The sequence below is a fragment of the Trachinotus anak genome, unplaced genomic scaffold (assembly GCF_046630095.1).
Source record: "Trachinotus anak isolate AG129_WGS33_773 ecotype Australia unplaced genomic scaffold, CSIRO_AGI_Tana_v1 ptg000014l, whole genome shotgun sequence".
NCBI lineage: Eukaryota > Metazoa > Chordata > Actinopteri > Carangiformes > Carangidae > Trachinotus > Trachinotus anak.
This window is the reverse complement of record NW_027273865.1, coordinates 21,753,754-21,770,107: the sequence shown is the minus strand read 5'-3', so window position 1 is coordinate 21,770,107 and position 16,354 is coordinate 21,753,754. Positions and strand designations below refer to the sequence as shown.

The 16,354-nt window shown below is 40.6% G+C and overlaps 2 protein-coding genes across 10 annotated transcripts in view; one reads left to right on the top strand and one right to left on the bottom strand.

Moving 5' to 3' along the window:
* The first annotated feature begins 164 nt into the window (after window positions 1-164).
* Window positions 165-3,976, top strand: LOC139631747 (uncharacterized). Of its 3 annotated transcripts, XM_071496250.1 has the most exons (6): window positions 245-435; window positions 2,422-2,763; window positions 2,898-3,131; window positions 3,228-3,256; window positions 3,388-3,510; window positions 3,853-3,976. In XM_071496250.1, exons 1-5 carry the CDS (start codon window positions 384-386, stop codon window positions 3,484-3,486), a joined length of 756 nt encoding a protein of 251 aa, XP_071352351.1. In that variant the 5' UTR covers window positions 245-383; the 3' UTR covers window positions 3,487-3,510; window positions 3,853-3,976. The 3 variants fall into 3 exon arrangements, with proteins under 3 accessions (XP_071352352.1, XP_071352350.1, XP_071352351.1); XM_071496251.1 differs by having other exon boundaries at window positions 165-435; window positions 2,898-3,110; window positions 3,388-3,976; XM_071496249.1 differs by having other exon boundaries at window positions 201-435; window positions 3,388-3,976.
* Window positions 3,977-4,036: 60 nt separating this feature from the next.
* Window positions 4,037-16,354, bottom strand: part of LOC139631746 (rap1 GTPase-activating protein 2-like) — an 82,341-nt gene continuing 70,023 nt past the window's right edge. For all 7 annotated transcript variants that reach the window (XM_071496245.1, XM_071496244.1, XM_071496246.1 and 4 more), the window contains 17 exons: window positions 16,152-16,255; window positions 15,185-15,263; window positions 14,460-14,513; window positions 13,698-13,781; window positions 13,478-13,578; window positions 12,801-12,930; window positions 12,320-12,475; window positions 12,073-12,144; window positions 11,458-11,544; window positions 11,184-11,324; window positions 9,994-10,143; window positions 9,213-9,325; window positions 8,959-9,057; window positions 8,671-8,791; window positions 7,417-7,519; window positions 7,225-7,298; window positions 4,037-6,252 (listed from right to left, as the gene is read on the bottom strand). In XM_071496245.1, coding sequence (XP_071352346.1) covers window positions 6,244-6,252; window positions 7,225-7,298; window positions 7,417-7,519; window positions 8,671-8,791; window positions 8,959-9,057; window positions 9,213-9,325; window positions 9,994-10,143; window positions 11,184-11,324; window positions 11,458-11,544; window positions 12,073-12,144; window positions 12,320-12,475; window positions 12,801-12,930; window positions 13,478-13,578; window positions 13,698-13,781; window positions 14,460-14,513; window positions 15,185-15,263; window positions 16,152-16,255 — 1,677 coding nt within the window. In that variant the 3' untranslated portion in view covers window positions 4,037-6,243. The remainder of the gene's footprint in view (window positions 6,253-7,224; window positions 7,299-7,416; window positions 7,520-8,670; window positions 8,792-8,958; window positions 9,058-9,212; window positions 9,326-9,993; window positions 10,144-11,183; window positions 11,325-11,457; window positions 11,545-12,072; window positions 12,145-12,319; window positions 12,476-12,800; window positions 12,931-13,477; window positions 13,579-13,697; window positions 13,782-14,459; window positions 14,514-15,184; window positions 15,264-16,151; window positions 16,256-16,354) is intronic.

Sequence of the window (16,354 nt, the reverse complement as noted above, 5' to 3'; positions counted from 1 at the left end):
TGGCCCATTTCCTGTTTGAAAGTGTATATTCCCACTCGCAAAGTCATTGCTTTCCTGTAATTTAGTCTGTGAGCCTTGTAGCCTGTTTGTGTGTGTGTGTGTGTGTGTGTGTGTGGAAGGGGAGGTGGTTGAATATTGGGTCACTTCCTTCCTTATATCCATCTGGACAAGAGCAGCAGCAGGATAAGGGAAAGCCCATCACATTATTGAGTGGGAAAAGAAAGTGAGAGAAAGAATGAAACCATTGGCTCCCAACGACTGATTTCAATTTGACAAACAAGTATTACTGCCTCCCAGTCAAGCCACGGCATGTAGACTTGAACCATTTTGAGGAAGTGCGATCAACCTGTGATGAGCCTTAAACAACATTGTCACGGTCAGACATGCATGACTATTTCCTAAGGTTCATCAGCTGTCTTTGGATTCTTTCCACTGGTAAGTAACACGCTAACACATCATGTTACATTTGAAGAATTGTCTCACTTTGGCTGAACAGTGGTGATAACTGCAGTGAAGTGTGTAACAGTGTGTAAGGTTTCTAATGGAACTCATTATTGATATTTGATAAGGCGGTTTTTGAACAGTCTCACTCTAGTTTACATATATTTTTTGTAAAAACAGGCTGTTGTAATCATAGTCATGTTCAAGTGTGTTGTATGTATTTGAATATGAAATATTTCCCAAATTCTTTGTCCCATAAAATCTCCTCTTTAATGTCCCACTGTTTGTTCAATGTATGTTCAAATGATCTAATTACTATAATTCTGAAAACAAAAACACACACACACAAAAATTGTATTCTATTGATCAAATTTTCAGATGAACCAATGGTGAAATCTTGTGTCTTTTCGGGTGTGTGTGTGTGTGATTTCTTTATAGTAGTCTATCGACATTATGCTGCTGGATGACTGGATGAGAGTTGTTTGCACAGTGGGTTATACATCTTACATAAACCAAGAGTTACTAATAAATTCATTTAAAAGTGCGTTAGAGTGACTTCCAGGTGGATAGTCAAATAAGCTAAAAGCAAATCTTCCAAGCTCAGTATGAACTTGAGGGACATGGAGTGCAGGCCATGCACGTGTGCAAATCATGCCTCTAAGACCAACACACCTTTTTGTATAGGATGCTATAATGAGTGTTATAAGCATCACCAGTAATGAACCTGAGTGCAGAATGTTAGACAGCATCAAGGGACTTTAGAGTCGCAGTCGAGGCACGCCTGTGCAAGGTGTCACCATGATTTAAGCTGATTTAAAAAAAAACTTTCCTCAACATCTCAACAATGGATTTTCCTACAATGGAATGAGAAGCATGGTTTATTAAAGAAAACTGCCTTAGTTTACTCACCAAATTTGATACATGATTTGGATGTATGTACATTTACATGAAGGATATAGTCTCATCAATCCAAATGCTAATCTATTTGTATACCCTGATTCTTTCAATGTTGGTGCCACTTTTAGTGATGGTGATGAAGTTCTCTAAATTGATATTTCTGGCTCTTGAGAAAAATAAAAATTTTTGTTTTGTCTGCATTTAAAACTAACTTATGATTATTGAATGCAACTTCTAAATCTGATAAGTAGTGCTGCTCTACAGCAGACTGCACTGTATCTGCAGTGCAATACAAAATAGTATCATCAGGGTAAAGATGAATATTACGTCCAGTTGCAGCCAAACCTATACCATTTATATAAAGAATAAACAGAACAGGACTGAGCCTTGTGGGATACCTTTTGAGTTTGAACAAATTCAGATTCCTATTGCTACACGCAGCTGTCTGTCTATGAGACAATCTGGAATCAAAGAGGTTGCCAGCAGCTAAAAAATGTTCATTGAAAGCAACACAAATCTCTTCATGATGTGATATTGAGGATCCATCAGCTGAAGTAAGATGAGGAAATGGGAGTGAAGACTTCCACTTCAGATAATTCACTGCCTTCCAGATTTTTGATGGATTTGCATATGAATGGGGGATTGAAAGCAATGTATCATGAATGTTACTTTCATAAAGACAGGGCAGGAAAACTTTTTCAACAAAATGTTTAAAATTCCTACTAATCAATATGCAAGGACATTGTTTTTCATCTTTGTATTTCTAATACAAGCTATTGGACAATGATCACTCAAATACTCCAGTTTGAGTCATTTTGTCATTTCTGTTTGTTAAAATTAAGTCAATCATCGTTGACTCAGTATCACAATCAGTATCACATAGATAATCAGAGGCAGAGCTCAGTCAGTTAAAGTTAAAATCACCTAAAATGATCATCTCTGAATTTTTGTATGGAGCTAAGTAGGTACACTGCTCTTGTGAGTTTCTATCTATTTTGAAGATTTGGTAATCTATTTTGTTTTTGGTAATTTGAAGATAACACAACATGCTAGAATAAGCTAAAAAAGACTTCTGTTTTTCAGGTCTCCGTGCTGAAGAATGCAGCCAGGGGGTTCTGGCAAAGCGGGACACATTTTATGTAGCAGAAGGGAGCAGTCTGTCTCTGTCCTGTGTGGTCCAGCACTGTGGAGACACCTGGACAGGGAGCTGGATGTGGAAAAATTCAACGGACGAATCGTTCATCACCATTACCAACTCTACCAGGCACCGTTTGACCAGTGAGGTGCTCTCAGCAAATAAAACCCGCCTCGTTTTGAATTTCCTGAGAGTCAGCTATTCAGATGAAGGATCCTATGGATGCAATGTGGCACGGGGTCAAAGTTACACTGATATGGGGCATTTGTCGTATGTGAACATTACTGCAGGTATTTAGAATCTAATTTGTTGACCAAATGTGTATCTGTGTGCATTAGAATGGGTCCGAGCTTGTGTACATCTGTATTTTGTCTAATTAATTAATCTAATTTGTGTACAATCTTCTTCTTCTTCCTTCATGCAGCTGTCCCCTCTCAGAGGAAGGTTTTGCACAGGGTTTTGGTCTGTGCCAGTGCTTTACTTTGTTTTCCCATCATCCTGGGATTAGCTCGTTGTCTGAGCACAGGGGAGAAGCCTCAGCCATTTCCCAGGACACAGTCCAGACTTGTTGCTGTATACAGAGACCAACCAGACCCAGTGCCACAGCCTCCACCCAGACACAGAGTACCGAAGAAAAGTATCAGTTCCTCTCAAAGAGGTTTCTCATATTCTTACTTTAAAAGCATGCAACACTGATTAAAGTTACTAAAACTGCTCTCTTCACTGTTTTGTCTTATTTTTTTCCACTTTACAGCTTCTCCCAGGCCCCAGCAGAAGACTGAGGTGGGTAGATGTCCTGTTTCAAAAAAATATGCCCTTTTCAGGCTCATCATCATTGGTTGTTTCCCCTGGCAAAGCTTGAATATTTCTTTCAGTTGCTGCATGTGACCCTTTTCTCATTTATCACTTTACAGGTGGTATATGCAGACATTTCCCAGGATGCACTGATTCACAAGGTAGCCACCAGGGAACCTGCCCAGTCTACTGTGTACTCATCTGTCAAATTTTCCTAACTTCCTAACTGCAGTTGAAGGAGAGTGAAGGAGAAAAGTTGTCTGCAGGGGATAAATTACATCTCATGGTGGGAAACTTTGTCAGGAAACGCAAGGTGGATTCACAGAGCCTCACCTGCATGATGTGAAAAATCACAAGGACGAAATAAGATACAAAATGATGCAGCTGTATATTTTTTTAGTTTTCTATTGATGTGTGTAGACTCTACTAGTTACACTATGATATGGAAGTAGTGAGTGTTTTAACTGTGAAGAAGAGAGAAGAGCCAACAATCCCTCACATGCAGGTAGCGTATTAGACAGCAGGTGGAGCAGACAATTAGGAAATATTGCATCATATTGGCTGACCAGAGTGTCGTGTTACAGTCTCATTCATGTGTTATTGTTTTATTGTCTTGAAATGTGACCATGGACAACGTAACATGCAAATCAAATTTTTCTGATGTGTTCATGTACATAAAATGTTAAAGTATGAATTGAAATACCCCTGTATTGAGCTGTAAGCTTGCATGTGTTGTGTGAGATTGTAGAAGGAGGGAAAACACATAAATGACACAAAATACAACATTTTATTTTCGAATAAATTCTCAATGGCACGTTACATAACCAAATATACATATACATGTTTAAACATCTTTTAAATTAATATATTTCCTTTAATCATTTAACTTTATTAATTAGCGTACTCTGCACTTACATTTTTACATGACATCAATGCAAAAGAAGTTATCATTTTAATAAATTAAGCATATTAACAGAGGAAAGGCTGCAGGGCGTTGAGGCAAAACCCACTACAAACTAAATGACATCTGAACTTCCCACTTCTGTCTGGAGGATTTCTGTTCCTGCTTCCTTTACTCGAGGTAATCACTGGTCTATGCTAACTGAGAACAGCATTTACGTTTCATGTCTTCTTTTAGTCTGCTTTCTACTTGTATCTGAAAGGTACAACTCAAGGAATTTCCTTTACTAAAACTGCTACTAGAACAGTTTCCTGTCAAGTTAAAGGTCACTCAAAGTGTTTGTAATTTGGGTGGCCTGAGCCTTCAAATCTTGTGTGTTTTTGATGTGACAGAAGTTCAAAAAATATTAAGCCATTATCTCTGCAACAGGAATGGTTCTCTACACAGTAAGAGGACATTAGCATTCTTCCAAAGATCTACCAGTTTGGTCGCATAATCTTTAAACTCCAGTTTTTGCGGATCCTAATGTTATGGTACACTTGAGGCCTAGAGTTGACCTATTGTCCTGTTGTGCTTGGAAGCAACTGGCTTTACAATTAACTTCTAAGAGACTGTGTAATAACAACTAACAAATCAAAAGTACAAAAAAAGCTCCAAGTTCACATTCAAAGTGTTTTTGCCAAAGTTGGTTCAAAGGTTCAATTTTAACCTGAAGCATCTATTTCAAGTTATCTCCATCAGCTCACATGCTGGGAAACTTAAAAACCTTGGAGACTCTCCGGTTCATAAGTCCCACCAAACATAAACACAGATACACCGAGCTAGCAAGCTTCAATGGGAGGTATCGGAGGGTGAAACGTTTTCAGTAAGTGCAATGTCTATTTTCAGCAGATGTGGGTGTTGATCGGCTACCCACAACGGTGCTGTAACCAGATCCAGAAGATTCTCGTCCTCTCACACAGTGAGGGACAGAGACAGAGGGATGGAGAGAGAGACAGAGAGGGAGAGGGAGAGAGAAAGAGAGAGAGAGCATCGGTGGTGAAAGGGTCTTTTGATAGATTGTAAGGCGCAGCTTTGGCTAAAATAAGCTTATGGCAAAGTGTGTTGGCGGTGTCTCCTACTGTGCCCCATATGAGCTAATTTCCACTAACCAAGCACTTGAGTTCAGGGATCTGAAGTAACCCTTACAGATACAGAAATGCTGTCATAGGTATCGACTGAATGTCAGCAATGTTGTGTTTACGGTGCAGTAGACACAATGCAGCAGCTAGCAAGGTTACAAAGGCTTTCTTTCTTTTTCTTTCTTTTTTTTTTTTTAATCAGATATTCCCTAAAAAAGCATCTTCATATGCAAAGGACAAATTCAGATCCCACAGTGGAAAACTGAGACTCCCAGTGTCGCCACCTCCACAAGGCTACTGTCAGTCCATTGTACATGTAGTTCCTGTGCATGTGCGTGTTTGTGTGTGTCTGCGTACGTTTTTCTTAATTTAGGCAAAAGAGGAACTGCTGCCAGACGTACCATTGAAGGGCAAAGGCAAGAGGAACATCTTGTGTGACAATTTTTAAAGACATCATTTCCACAGATCACTCAGCAGGTCATTACAGCGTAACAGTTTGGCCACAGTCTCATGTTACCACTCGTTCAGACCGCTGATCCTCTACATTAAACACGATGCTTGAGAAGAAGCTGAGGCAGAGTCTGGCTCGGCCTATGCTCACAGTATGACAGCTATGCCAGAACTTTCATATGATGTGTACAATTTTAACAACTGGGATGCATCAACTTGTGACATTGATTAATTTCTGTAGTTAAAGGTTGATTAAAAAGAAATCCAACACGTCTGCTGTTTCTCCTCCCTATACACTCACAGTATTGACAGTTAGTCTATAGTGCGTGGGGACTCTGTTGCAGTTGGTAATCTTTGTGAGATTATCCTTGGCTTAAAGGAAGTGGTTCTACAGTGATTATGTGGTTGTTGTGGTGATATGTGGTGGTTTTTGTTTTCTTTTCGCAGCTCCTTCAGCCCACACTGTCCCTTCGTTGTGCAAGTCTTTTTTCCAGTCCACAAAGCTACTCAGACTGAAAGAGAAGAGTGAACAGAGAGGCCAATTAGAGGAGAGGTGTTCACTGACAGGATCAATCTATCAATCTGAACGTATTGCCCAACAACAACTCCACTGTCCACTCATGATCCAGAGATAATAAGATCAGTGGCGCTGGCAGGATTATATTTCAGAGTATGCAAAAGAACTGCCTGTCCATTTGTAGTCTACCTTTACGTTCCTCACTAGGGTTGCCACCCGTCCTGTATAATACGGGATTGTCCCATATTTGAAGACAAAATGCTTTTTTTGAATCCATATCCTGTGCTGTGAATAAAGTAATATCAAGTTAAACCAAACTAGTTATAGCCTACAAGTGGATTGGAGAAGTTTATCGATGAGCAGTAGACTGACAAGCTGTGTGTGCTGTGAGAAAATACATGCATGGCTGCCTTTTATACATAAAAGCGACCATACAGTGCGGTGCACTGATGGTTCACCTGGTAGAGCACAAGTCTTAAAAACTTATATTTGACTGCAGTGGTCTGGGCTTCAGTCTGACCCAAGGCCTTTTGCTGCATGTCATCTGCTTTCCTCTCTAAGACTTATTGTAAAGTGGAAGTACACCACATTTTTTGTTACCCCTGATATTTTTAGGTTATGAGCACATGAAAGAGTGTGTATCAAAAATGTGTGCAAAAGTCAATGCATTCCATCATTTAGCTAAATAAACAATAATGAAAATGTATGCACAGTGCATTCAGGATCACGGCTGCCAGCGCCGCTGAATGAGATGTCCGTAAGATGGACAGCGAGTGTATCAGAAACACATGGGGATACTTTTTCTAATTGCTCCCAGCATGCTCCAGTAGTTCTGTTAATTCAAATGTCAAGTTTCTCGAGCTTCTGGTTTAAAAAGATAATTCTGTTCCAACAGCACTGACTGGGAATTAAAATATGCTATCTATTAAAATATGCTAACCAGACAGGCCTCAAATTTAAGACTTACAGTTGTGGATGAGTGGCTCATTTTGTCAAAGCGGAACTTCAAGTTTGACCTCGGTGATGTCTTATTTTTACCATCTACAAAAGCCAGAAGGAGGAAATGGACAAAAAAGGAAGGGGATGCTCAACACAGATAAAAAGATTTAGTAATATCTGAATACTCTCAGTGTGTATGTGTGTAAAATTGTAGGTTTACCTGTTGGACTGCGGCACATGATGACAGGGGTACTTGATCCCTGGCTGTCAACACTGAGGGAAGGGCTAAAGGCAGACGAGGAGGCTATAGAGGGGTGGCCAACCTGAGGGACAGAGAGTAGAGAGAAGCAGAGAGTTAACAGGGAGGAAGAGGTGGGGGAAGGAAAAGAACTCAAGAGGCTCAGTGAATATTTTTGCTGAAGTTGACATCAACCTTCCTGTCAGCAACGTCAGAGCCAGAGAATGTGTAGCTGGAAGTGGAAATGGTGCCTTCCAGGGATGAGCCATCATAACTCATTTTAATATTTTTTTTTTATTATTATTTGTATAATATGGGTGAAACTTTCTATACTGATGTAGATCTGTGTTATACAAATCCAAGCTTTTTAGATCAATAATTAGGCATTTTACACATTCATTTTTATTACATTTTTAAGTAAAGCTGGAAGCTGGTTAGCTTAGCTTAGCTTAGTTTAACTTAACATAATGATTGGAAACAGATGGGAACATTTAGCCCGGCTCTGTCCAAAGGTTAAAAAAATAAATCCTCCTTTTACACACAGAACCAGGCTAGCCATTTACGGCTGTTCCCAATCTTTATGCTAAGCTAAGCTAATCAGCTGCTGGCGGTAGCTTCATATCCAGTGTACACACATGAGAGTTGTATCAATCTTCCCATCTAACTCATGGCAAAAAAAGTAATAACCATATTTCCCAAAGTTCTGAAATATTTATTTAAAACCAATAAAAATGCAATGCGGCATTTTCAGATATAAATAATTTTTCTTTTAGAATTTATACATTTTTTCCCTCCGCTGATCAGTGATGTGTGTTACTAAATCCTACTTTAACTATTTTCTCTGGCCTTCAATCATGAGCTTGACAATTTTAACAACACACTGTGCATCTGTGCACACCGATCCAAAGTTACATGCTGAGAGTGTGAATGATCAGACAGCATTTCTCACATGAGATAAAACTACACTGACGAACAGTTTCATCTGATGCACAGTGAGAGGAGCTGTAATCATCATAATCATTGAGCTGACATTCAACACTCTATTAGACAGCTCTTGGTAATTACAGACTATGTCATCTGTGAAAGCTTGACACCACTAACAACCTCACACTCTCCACCTCCAGTCAAACACTCCTCTTTTTTCTCTTTTTTCTTAAACAACAGAAAAAGTGGGGCAGAGCTGAACACATTTTCTTCTGCTTAACTTTGGTCAAACACACTGAGCGTTGTACTCACTGTCTCCAGTTCCTCCAGAGCTTCTGTTTCTCCCGTGGTGCTGCTGAAGCTGCTGGTGCTGGATGAAGACCGAGATATGTTGGGCCTGCCACTGCTGCACTCCTTCAGTTTGATGAATGGCCTGCGGAGGAAAACAAAGGGGGGAGAAAGACAGGAAATCCAAAGATGAGATTTACTGGACATACTGTACACTTAAAATCCCTGTCTATACTGAACTCATTTCAAAATACATACAAAAAAAACCAACAACTTTACTTGGTTTGGCTTCAGCCGCAACTTTGGTCTCACCTCTCTTTGTTGGGGTAGATCTCAGGTGAGCTGGGGTTAGATGACGTCTCTGATCTCACTTCTTGGGACAGTGGGCAGATCTCTGCAAGCTTTTGGTCGCTGCAGATAAAAGGAAACACATGAGTGATAACAAGTTCAAGAATCACTGGGCTCCGGGTACCTGCACAAAAATACAGACAACTTTGGTGTCTCTCCTGTAACACAATCATGAGTCTGTCTGGCAACTACAAAGATATTTAAATAGTGAGACCAACCTTCGTGTGTGTCTATCGGAGGGGGATTCTGTGCTGGAGTGGAGACGAGGGAAGAGGCCTGAGCGCCGTTTTACTGGGCTCTTCAGAGGAGACTTGGCTGACAGCGCAGGAGGCTGAAGATCACAAATTAAAGAATGAGGTTTCTACTGTTTGAAAAGAAGAGTGACAAACACCTTATTGATTCTTACTACTTTTCTTATAACATGACTGCAATGTGAAAGATGGGAGACAAAATCTCTGTTGTGTGCAAAAATGCATTCAATGTTCAGCTGAAGCTACAAGAAGTTAGTGTTTCTTTTTCTTTTCGTAAAAAAAAATCCTTCTTTATGTTGTTTTCCCTCCACCACAGTTCGACAATGAAATACTGGAAACACAATGAAGAAGTTTCGCTCCTAAAAGACTAAATTTGGGAACTTCCCTCTCGTCTACTCTGATGTAAATGATGGTGTCAAAGTTGTGTAAGGGATCTCCTTGCAGCCAGTGTGGACAGGAAGAATGATCTTTTTCAGTGTCATGTGAGCATGTGAGCATGTTCTCAGACACAGTTGAAAAAATGTGAATCTACCCTTTGAGGTAAAAAAAAAAAAAAAAAAAACACCCAAAAAAAACACTTTCTAGACTAACATAGAGAATTTTGGAATAGAGATACTGATGTTATTCAAAGTGATAATGTCTAAAAGGAAATAAAAGACTAAGAGACAGGTTGTTAAAAAAAAAGGTAAAGTAATTAATCTTTCCCATCCTCCCTTTCCCTCTCACTCCCCTCGACTACTTTACTCACAGTGAAGGTGCTTTTCGTGCATTCGCTGGTGCTCTGCGGCAGCCCCCCTCCGCTCAGGCTGGCTGGGACCCCACCTCCTACCCCGGGGCTCCTGTGACGGTGAGAGCCCACCATGGTCTCCATGGAGTGACTCCTGACACGCATGGCTCTCTGGCGGAGAGAGAGGAAACAGAGGAAGTGTGGATGAGATGGAGAAAGAAGGGCACAGAAGGAAGGGGAAGTTTATTTTCTTAATGAATTTTCTTAGATGAATAAGACAGAGGATCATAGGTGCTACTGCACACTGCAACCACCAGGGGGCGCAGTTCTCCAAGAAAGAAGCCAAGGGACTTGGAGTGGATGGATGAACATGTGTTGCTCTAATCATGTCAGTATTTGAATTTTTATTCATTTCGTTAATTGATGACAACATCCATAACATTTTTCTTGCATTCATAATAAATTCCAGGCTCTACAATTACAATAAAAACCTGTTAAATAACTTTTTAATTAATCTACTGCAGATACAGCATCAAGTATAAACACAAACAACATCATACAAAATAACTGTTTATTGATCATTGATGGTGATCCTCTGATAGATTTACAGGAATACAGACAGGTAATACACAGCAACTGCCATGAGAGCAATGAGAACAGCACCCCCTGGGACTGACTGCAGAAAGTGCAAAGTAGCTGTCCACAATGCCTGCGGAGAGTGAGAGAGCCAAACCGACACATCAGTCACACGTTCGCTTCTCATACGCACAGAGAAAAATACACTCTGTAATGGTCCGGTTAATGTCAATTCACATTTAGTTTAGTTTAGATAAGAAAGAGAGAATTAGATGGCAAATGAGCCAAAAATTCACCAGGAGAAAGAGACCGTTTGTCACACAGATATGATCATAGCAGTGTTTGCGTTCACTTTCACACTTACACACACACACACACACAGATTCTCACGCCTCAACGCCCACACACACTTGTGTTGGATTATAAGATCAAAATCTTCAAGCACAGAGAAGAGTCGCACTAACAAAATTGACACTGGTGGTTTAGCACCTTAAAGTATCTTGCAGACTTGTGACATTTAGTTGACCCAGAGTGAGACAGCTTCATATTCTTGTGCTGTAATGATGGTGATTAAATGAATGTCACAGAGTGGATTGCACTTTGTCAGGTCTGTGTTTGGCCAGGTTCATGTTCACCTTGAAGGACTCTAGCAGACCCCCGTGTCCTCCGTTCTCCAGCTTGTCCTCCTCTCCTGCCTGGCCAAGACCCAGCGCGGCCTGGCTCTGTCTGTGCAGCTCGTCGTGGAGGTTGTCCAGCAGAGCAGCTCGTGTTCGCCCCTGGTATCAGTTCACACACATGAAACCCATGTAAGACAACATCGGGGTGGCGATTACGGGTAATATTTATGGATGAAGCAACGATTGAAGGCATGCTGTGGTTTTTGAGTGTGGTTGAGTGAGTGTGTGTCACCTCTAGTTTGGCAAATTTGTCGGATTTGTAGCAGGCATTTTCAGCATTGATCAGCTTTGTCAGTAGGAAGTCTCGAAACTCAGGACCCTGGTGAGAGACAAAAGGGAGAGAGAGAGAGAGAGAGAGAAAAGGGGTTGAGTCAGACAATGAAGCAGAGTGGTGGGGGGCAGAGATGAGGAAAGGCAAAGGTGACCTTTATCATCAGCTTCAACTCAAACTCCCATCTGCCTCAAATCCTCTCTTATTGTCCTAACGTGCTGCAAATCATGTCTCAGTAAGAAACTCTGAGAATCTTCTACTGAATCTTTGAGTCAGATGGAACTTGTTTATTTGGTTTTGCAGTGTAGTAAGTAAAAATACACGTTTTAGAAATATAAGCAGCCATATATAAATATAAACTGTCCAAAGTAAAAGAAACCATAACTTATAGATTATTATATATGACTTTATTAGATTCTTAGAACTAACGCATCAATAAATAAGCAGGATTTTACCGTTGTTCCTGCTCCAGGTGGAACTGGTTTTAACCGCTCAATATAACAGTTAGTTCAGTCCAGTTGTACCCAACCCCCTCTAAATTCCAAGACTATCCCAAGACTCAACTCCGTCCCTCACCTTCTTGAAGACCGCTGGGTTCGGGAGAGGGGGTCCAAAAGGAGGCACATCCTCCCTCGCTGTAACAGACACCTGTTCACATCAAATAAATAACAGTCAGATATTATCCGTGTATATTTCACAAGGTCTCAGGTTTCAAGCTGGAAGGATGAAACACAAAAACTTGAGAACACATGTCATTCACAGTTATTACAGAGTACCCTCATGCAGAAGCACTGTCATTCCCTCACACTGGTCCAGTCTGTACCTTGTATGTTGTGTGCTCTGTACACGGGTTCTCAACCTGCACCAGCACGTAGGCATGCAGGAAGTTGGAGGCGATCATGTCCGGAACAAACGGTGTGGGCTCTTCCTGAAAGACTGCGGCCACGATGTCATTTCCTATGTGCCTTTTCCTTTGGAGCTAAAGGGGCAGAGGAGAAAAGATTTATTAGCTGGTCAACGGATTGTGTTTGTGTAGCTCAGAGAACAGTTTTAAAGCAAGAGAACATCATGATTCTTCTATCACACATAAATCCCTGAATGGGAGAGGGATTCATTTGCTCCCAAGTGGGATTTGAGCTGTCTGCAGAACTTGCAACACAATCTATTTAACATTTAGCCTCAGCTTACATAATAGCAATTTAACACAACACATCGTCAATAGCTTCACCTTATCAATTTCATACTGATATGTTTGAGCCAAAGCATCTGTACTTGGGAGCTAATCCAGTCTTAAAGTCTCATACCTGCTGTACATCTCCCTCAGTGAAGGGAAGCTTGGTCGACACATGGAACATTATCTCTCTCTGTCTGAAGACAGTGTAGACAGATTCAGACCCCGTCTGTCCATGGGACACATCCAGCCCACCGCGGAACCTGTCACAATATCAAAACACACGTCATGTTCTCTGTGTGGTCTCCAGCCTTCAGTAATAAGGACAAATATGATTTTATTTCATGTATATTAAATGTCAGTTTCATTACATTCTGTACTCAACTAGATCCAGTGCCACCCTAAAGTGTGTTAGCTACAATTTAAAGCCTCCCTATTGGTAAAAGTAACACAAGTGTAACACAATAGAAAAAGCCTGCAAGACAATAAATACAGTACACAAAGCTCTGATTACCTGAGTGTGTGCCACTTTCTTTTCAAGGACTGTTTCTCTAAGCAGTTCAACTGAATCGCATGCCAGGGCCGAAACTGCAGAACAAATTGCTCCGAAGTTACAGTAATTAAACCCTGCTATTCAGCTCTGTGGCAGTGCACTCTAATGGCATCCTTCTCTTCATCCTCGTGCACCCTTCTACTCTAGGCTTCCATTTTATTACAGTACTGAATCCTGCTTTCTTTTTTTTTTTTATTCAAACAGCACTTAACTCTGCTTCTTTTCTCTGATAGAGTCGTTCTTACTCCTGCTCTTACCCTTTAAAGTCCTGAAGTTCAATGTTATCGCCAAGGATGCTGAGAAACTCCTTGAAAGCAGGCGTCTCCTCATTGTTCCCAAACAACTCTTCCTCTGATGTCTGAAAGGAAGTGACAAGAAAATGGTAGAGGAAAAAGATACATGAGATAAAATAGGAGTAAGAGATGGTGTATGTTAGCCAAACTGGAGTACACTGACGAGATCTTTCAAATCGCTCACCTGCCCAAACTTCTGGTAGATGACTCCAAATTTGAAGGTGTTGTTCACCTCATGTTCATCATAAGCCACTATCAACTGGGATCCCTGTGCAGACACAAAAACAACGATCTCTTGTTCACAACCTATAGTTGCTCATCTCTTTCAACTCGTTACACACTCTCTGTTTGCTGTAGGGGTTAGGAAAACATATTTTCCTCCTCTTCAAAATGTCTCTCGGGCACGTTTATTGGAGCCTTATTACGTAAGGATGACATGTGACAAACTGTCACAGCCCCTAGCGAGGGCAGTGATCCTGTCGCTGCCTCTTGCAGACTGAGACACAGATGGTTTTTTTTTTTCCTTCCCTGAGGCACAGGCTAAAAGCATGCTCCATCACACTCCTCCACCAGGCTCACAGGGGGAGAAAACAGATCCATCATATCCATTTTAGAAAGTTGTTGTTGTCGCCGTGTATCATCATTTGAATAATGTTCTTACTGAACAGATCAGATGTAAGAGAGGTGAGGGCTCAGGAGGGGTAAGTTGTGCACTTTTGTGTCTTTGGTGTCCGATGCTGGCAAAATTTAAGCAACCCTGCATCAGTTAATATGGCAGGAAGGTTCCTGTAAAATGGTGACAGATATCAGTGAATACCGAATTTGCACTTCCAACCCTACAGTGTCCCTTTTTTCTCTTAATAGAAGCAGATAGAGGGAGGAAAGGTGACTCATGTCATCTTGATTGCATAAATGTATACATGTGTGAGTTTAGTTATAGACTCACCCGAGGGTACAGGACTGGGTTGAACTTCAGGCCTGTGGCGTCATCACACAGAAGCTGGAAGAAAGATGAGACTTGCTATATTTGACTGATGAGAGAAATATCATTTTCCATATAGTGGAGCCTCTACCTACCCTATGATTCAGAGAGAAAGAAAGTCATTTCATGTTGATTTAACTGCTTAAAATATATTTCTTGTCATCTAAAAATCATAATAACTTCTTTCTATCCCTGACTGGATAAGTCAGGGATAGAAAGTTTAAATGGTCTCATTCTTTCTTAAGAAAGAAACCCAGAAGGTTCCTACTACTTTTGTTATTATCATAACAAAATTATATAATTAAAAAAATATATTTATAAATTTTTTTCTGACTTTATTGATGTGTTATTTTACTTGTATTTGCTTCTTTTATGTGCCCAGATTAGTTTTGTTCTGTTTGTTGTGTTGTCTCTACTTCTTTGACTTGCTGTAATAATTTGTCTTTTTTTGGATTATGTTTTTATCAAATGCTGTTGTGAATTGATTAAAATATGAGATCAATAAGCTGCCGAAAAGATATCATATTTCCTTCAGTTCCCTCTTTCAGTTCGGAGTGAGCCACAGTCCATAAATCAAGCACTTACAGCTGCCATTATGTTTCGATGTTGTTGTGGGTACACGGCAAGGGGAGGGCGTTCATGGAAAGTGGTCTTCTTTATGTCTCATGTAATTGTAAGCTATATCTTACCTTGGCAATCTGAGGAACACTTGGCAGCTGGCTGATTCCTGTTAAAGAGATCCTGTCATGGACTGTTTTGGTCCTCGACCTGCAAAATGATTCAGAGGTTTGTCCCATCAAAGAGATTTCCCAACTTTTGATGTTTTAGGTTACATTCGGTTTATATGCAGTCCACTGGCCAGGTCAAATTATGGGAAAGCTCTGATCATGATGAGTTAAGTCTCAGCCTGTCTCAACAGAGAAAAAAAAACAAAAAAAACAGAGGAAAATAAAATACAGCAAGTGGTTATAGGCTGATTAATAATATGAGCAGTGATACTGGCAATATTACTAACATCATCAGTGTCAGCTGTCAAAGAAGAGATCAGCCATTACTTGCCTATAGATCAGCTATCACCTCCTCTACAGAGCCCACAAACAAAAACGTAGCATTACTTCATTGTTTTTGTCACCTGTTCATGAAAATGTCACCAACTGTGATAACAGCAATAAAGCTGTCTACTGCAGCACCACAAATCTGCTCAAAATTAATCATAACAAAGAGCTGCAGCCGGTTTACAGAGAGCCAGTTTATAGGTAGGCCCGCTTTATTATTATTTCTACCCATGCTTGCAGTGTGGCTCTACTGATGGAAATGTTGGTCTGTTGGTCTATTGGCTAGTGAGTCAACAACTTTAGTCCAGATTGAAATCCCTCACCAACTATCAGATGGATTGCCATGAAATTTTGTACAATTATGTTCTCATCAAGATAAACTGATTTGGTCCCCTAACGTTTCATGTAGCTCCAGAATTTCAGTATGACAGCTACTTCAACAGCAAACCAGCAGAGCAGGAGAGCATGTCAAATACAGATTTTAACAGCGTGGACTCATGAGAAACATGGATTGCACAAAAAGGGATGACAGCAAACATTAAAGATGTGGTGTTGATCAAATGAAGAAATTACTGCTGACAGTGCATTTCTCTCATTGTACCTGAGCATGATGCGTAAGAACTCCTGTCCCTCAGCCTCCTCGTGCTTCAGAGACATGATGAGGTTGCCTATGCTGCTGCCAGAGCAGTAGTAGTTCATGTGTTCCTGGATGTATGAGTGTGGAAAAGAGGGTGTGAAACTTTAGTTCAAGCACAATAATGATCTTCGAGAGCCAAATAGATAGTGAAACTGACAATTGTACAC

What these genes read in the sequence shown, in the direction of transcription:
- LOC139631747 (XM_071496249.1), top strand. Translation starts at nt 384, where the DNA reads ATGCATGACTATTTCCTAAGGTTCATCAGCTGTCTTTGGATTCTTTCC. An exon ending in GTATGTGAACATTACTGCAG is followed by an intron (nt 2,764 to 2,897) that starts GTATTTAGAATC and finishes TCCTTCATGCAG; the next exon opens with CTGTCCCCTCTCAGAGGAAG. An exon ending in GGCCCCAGCAGAAGACTGAG is followed by an intron (nt 3,257 to 3,387) that starts GTGGGTAGATGT and finishes ATCACTTTACAG; the next exon opens with GTGGTATATGCAGACATTTC.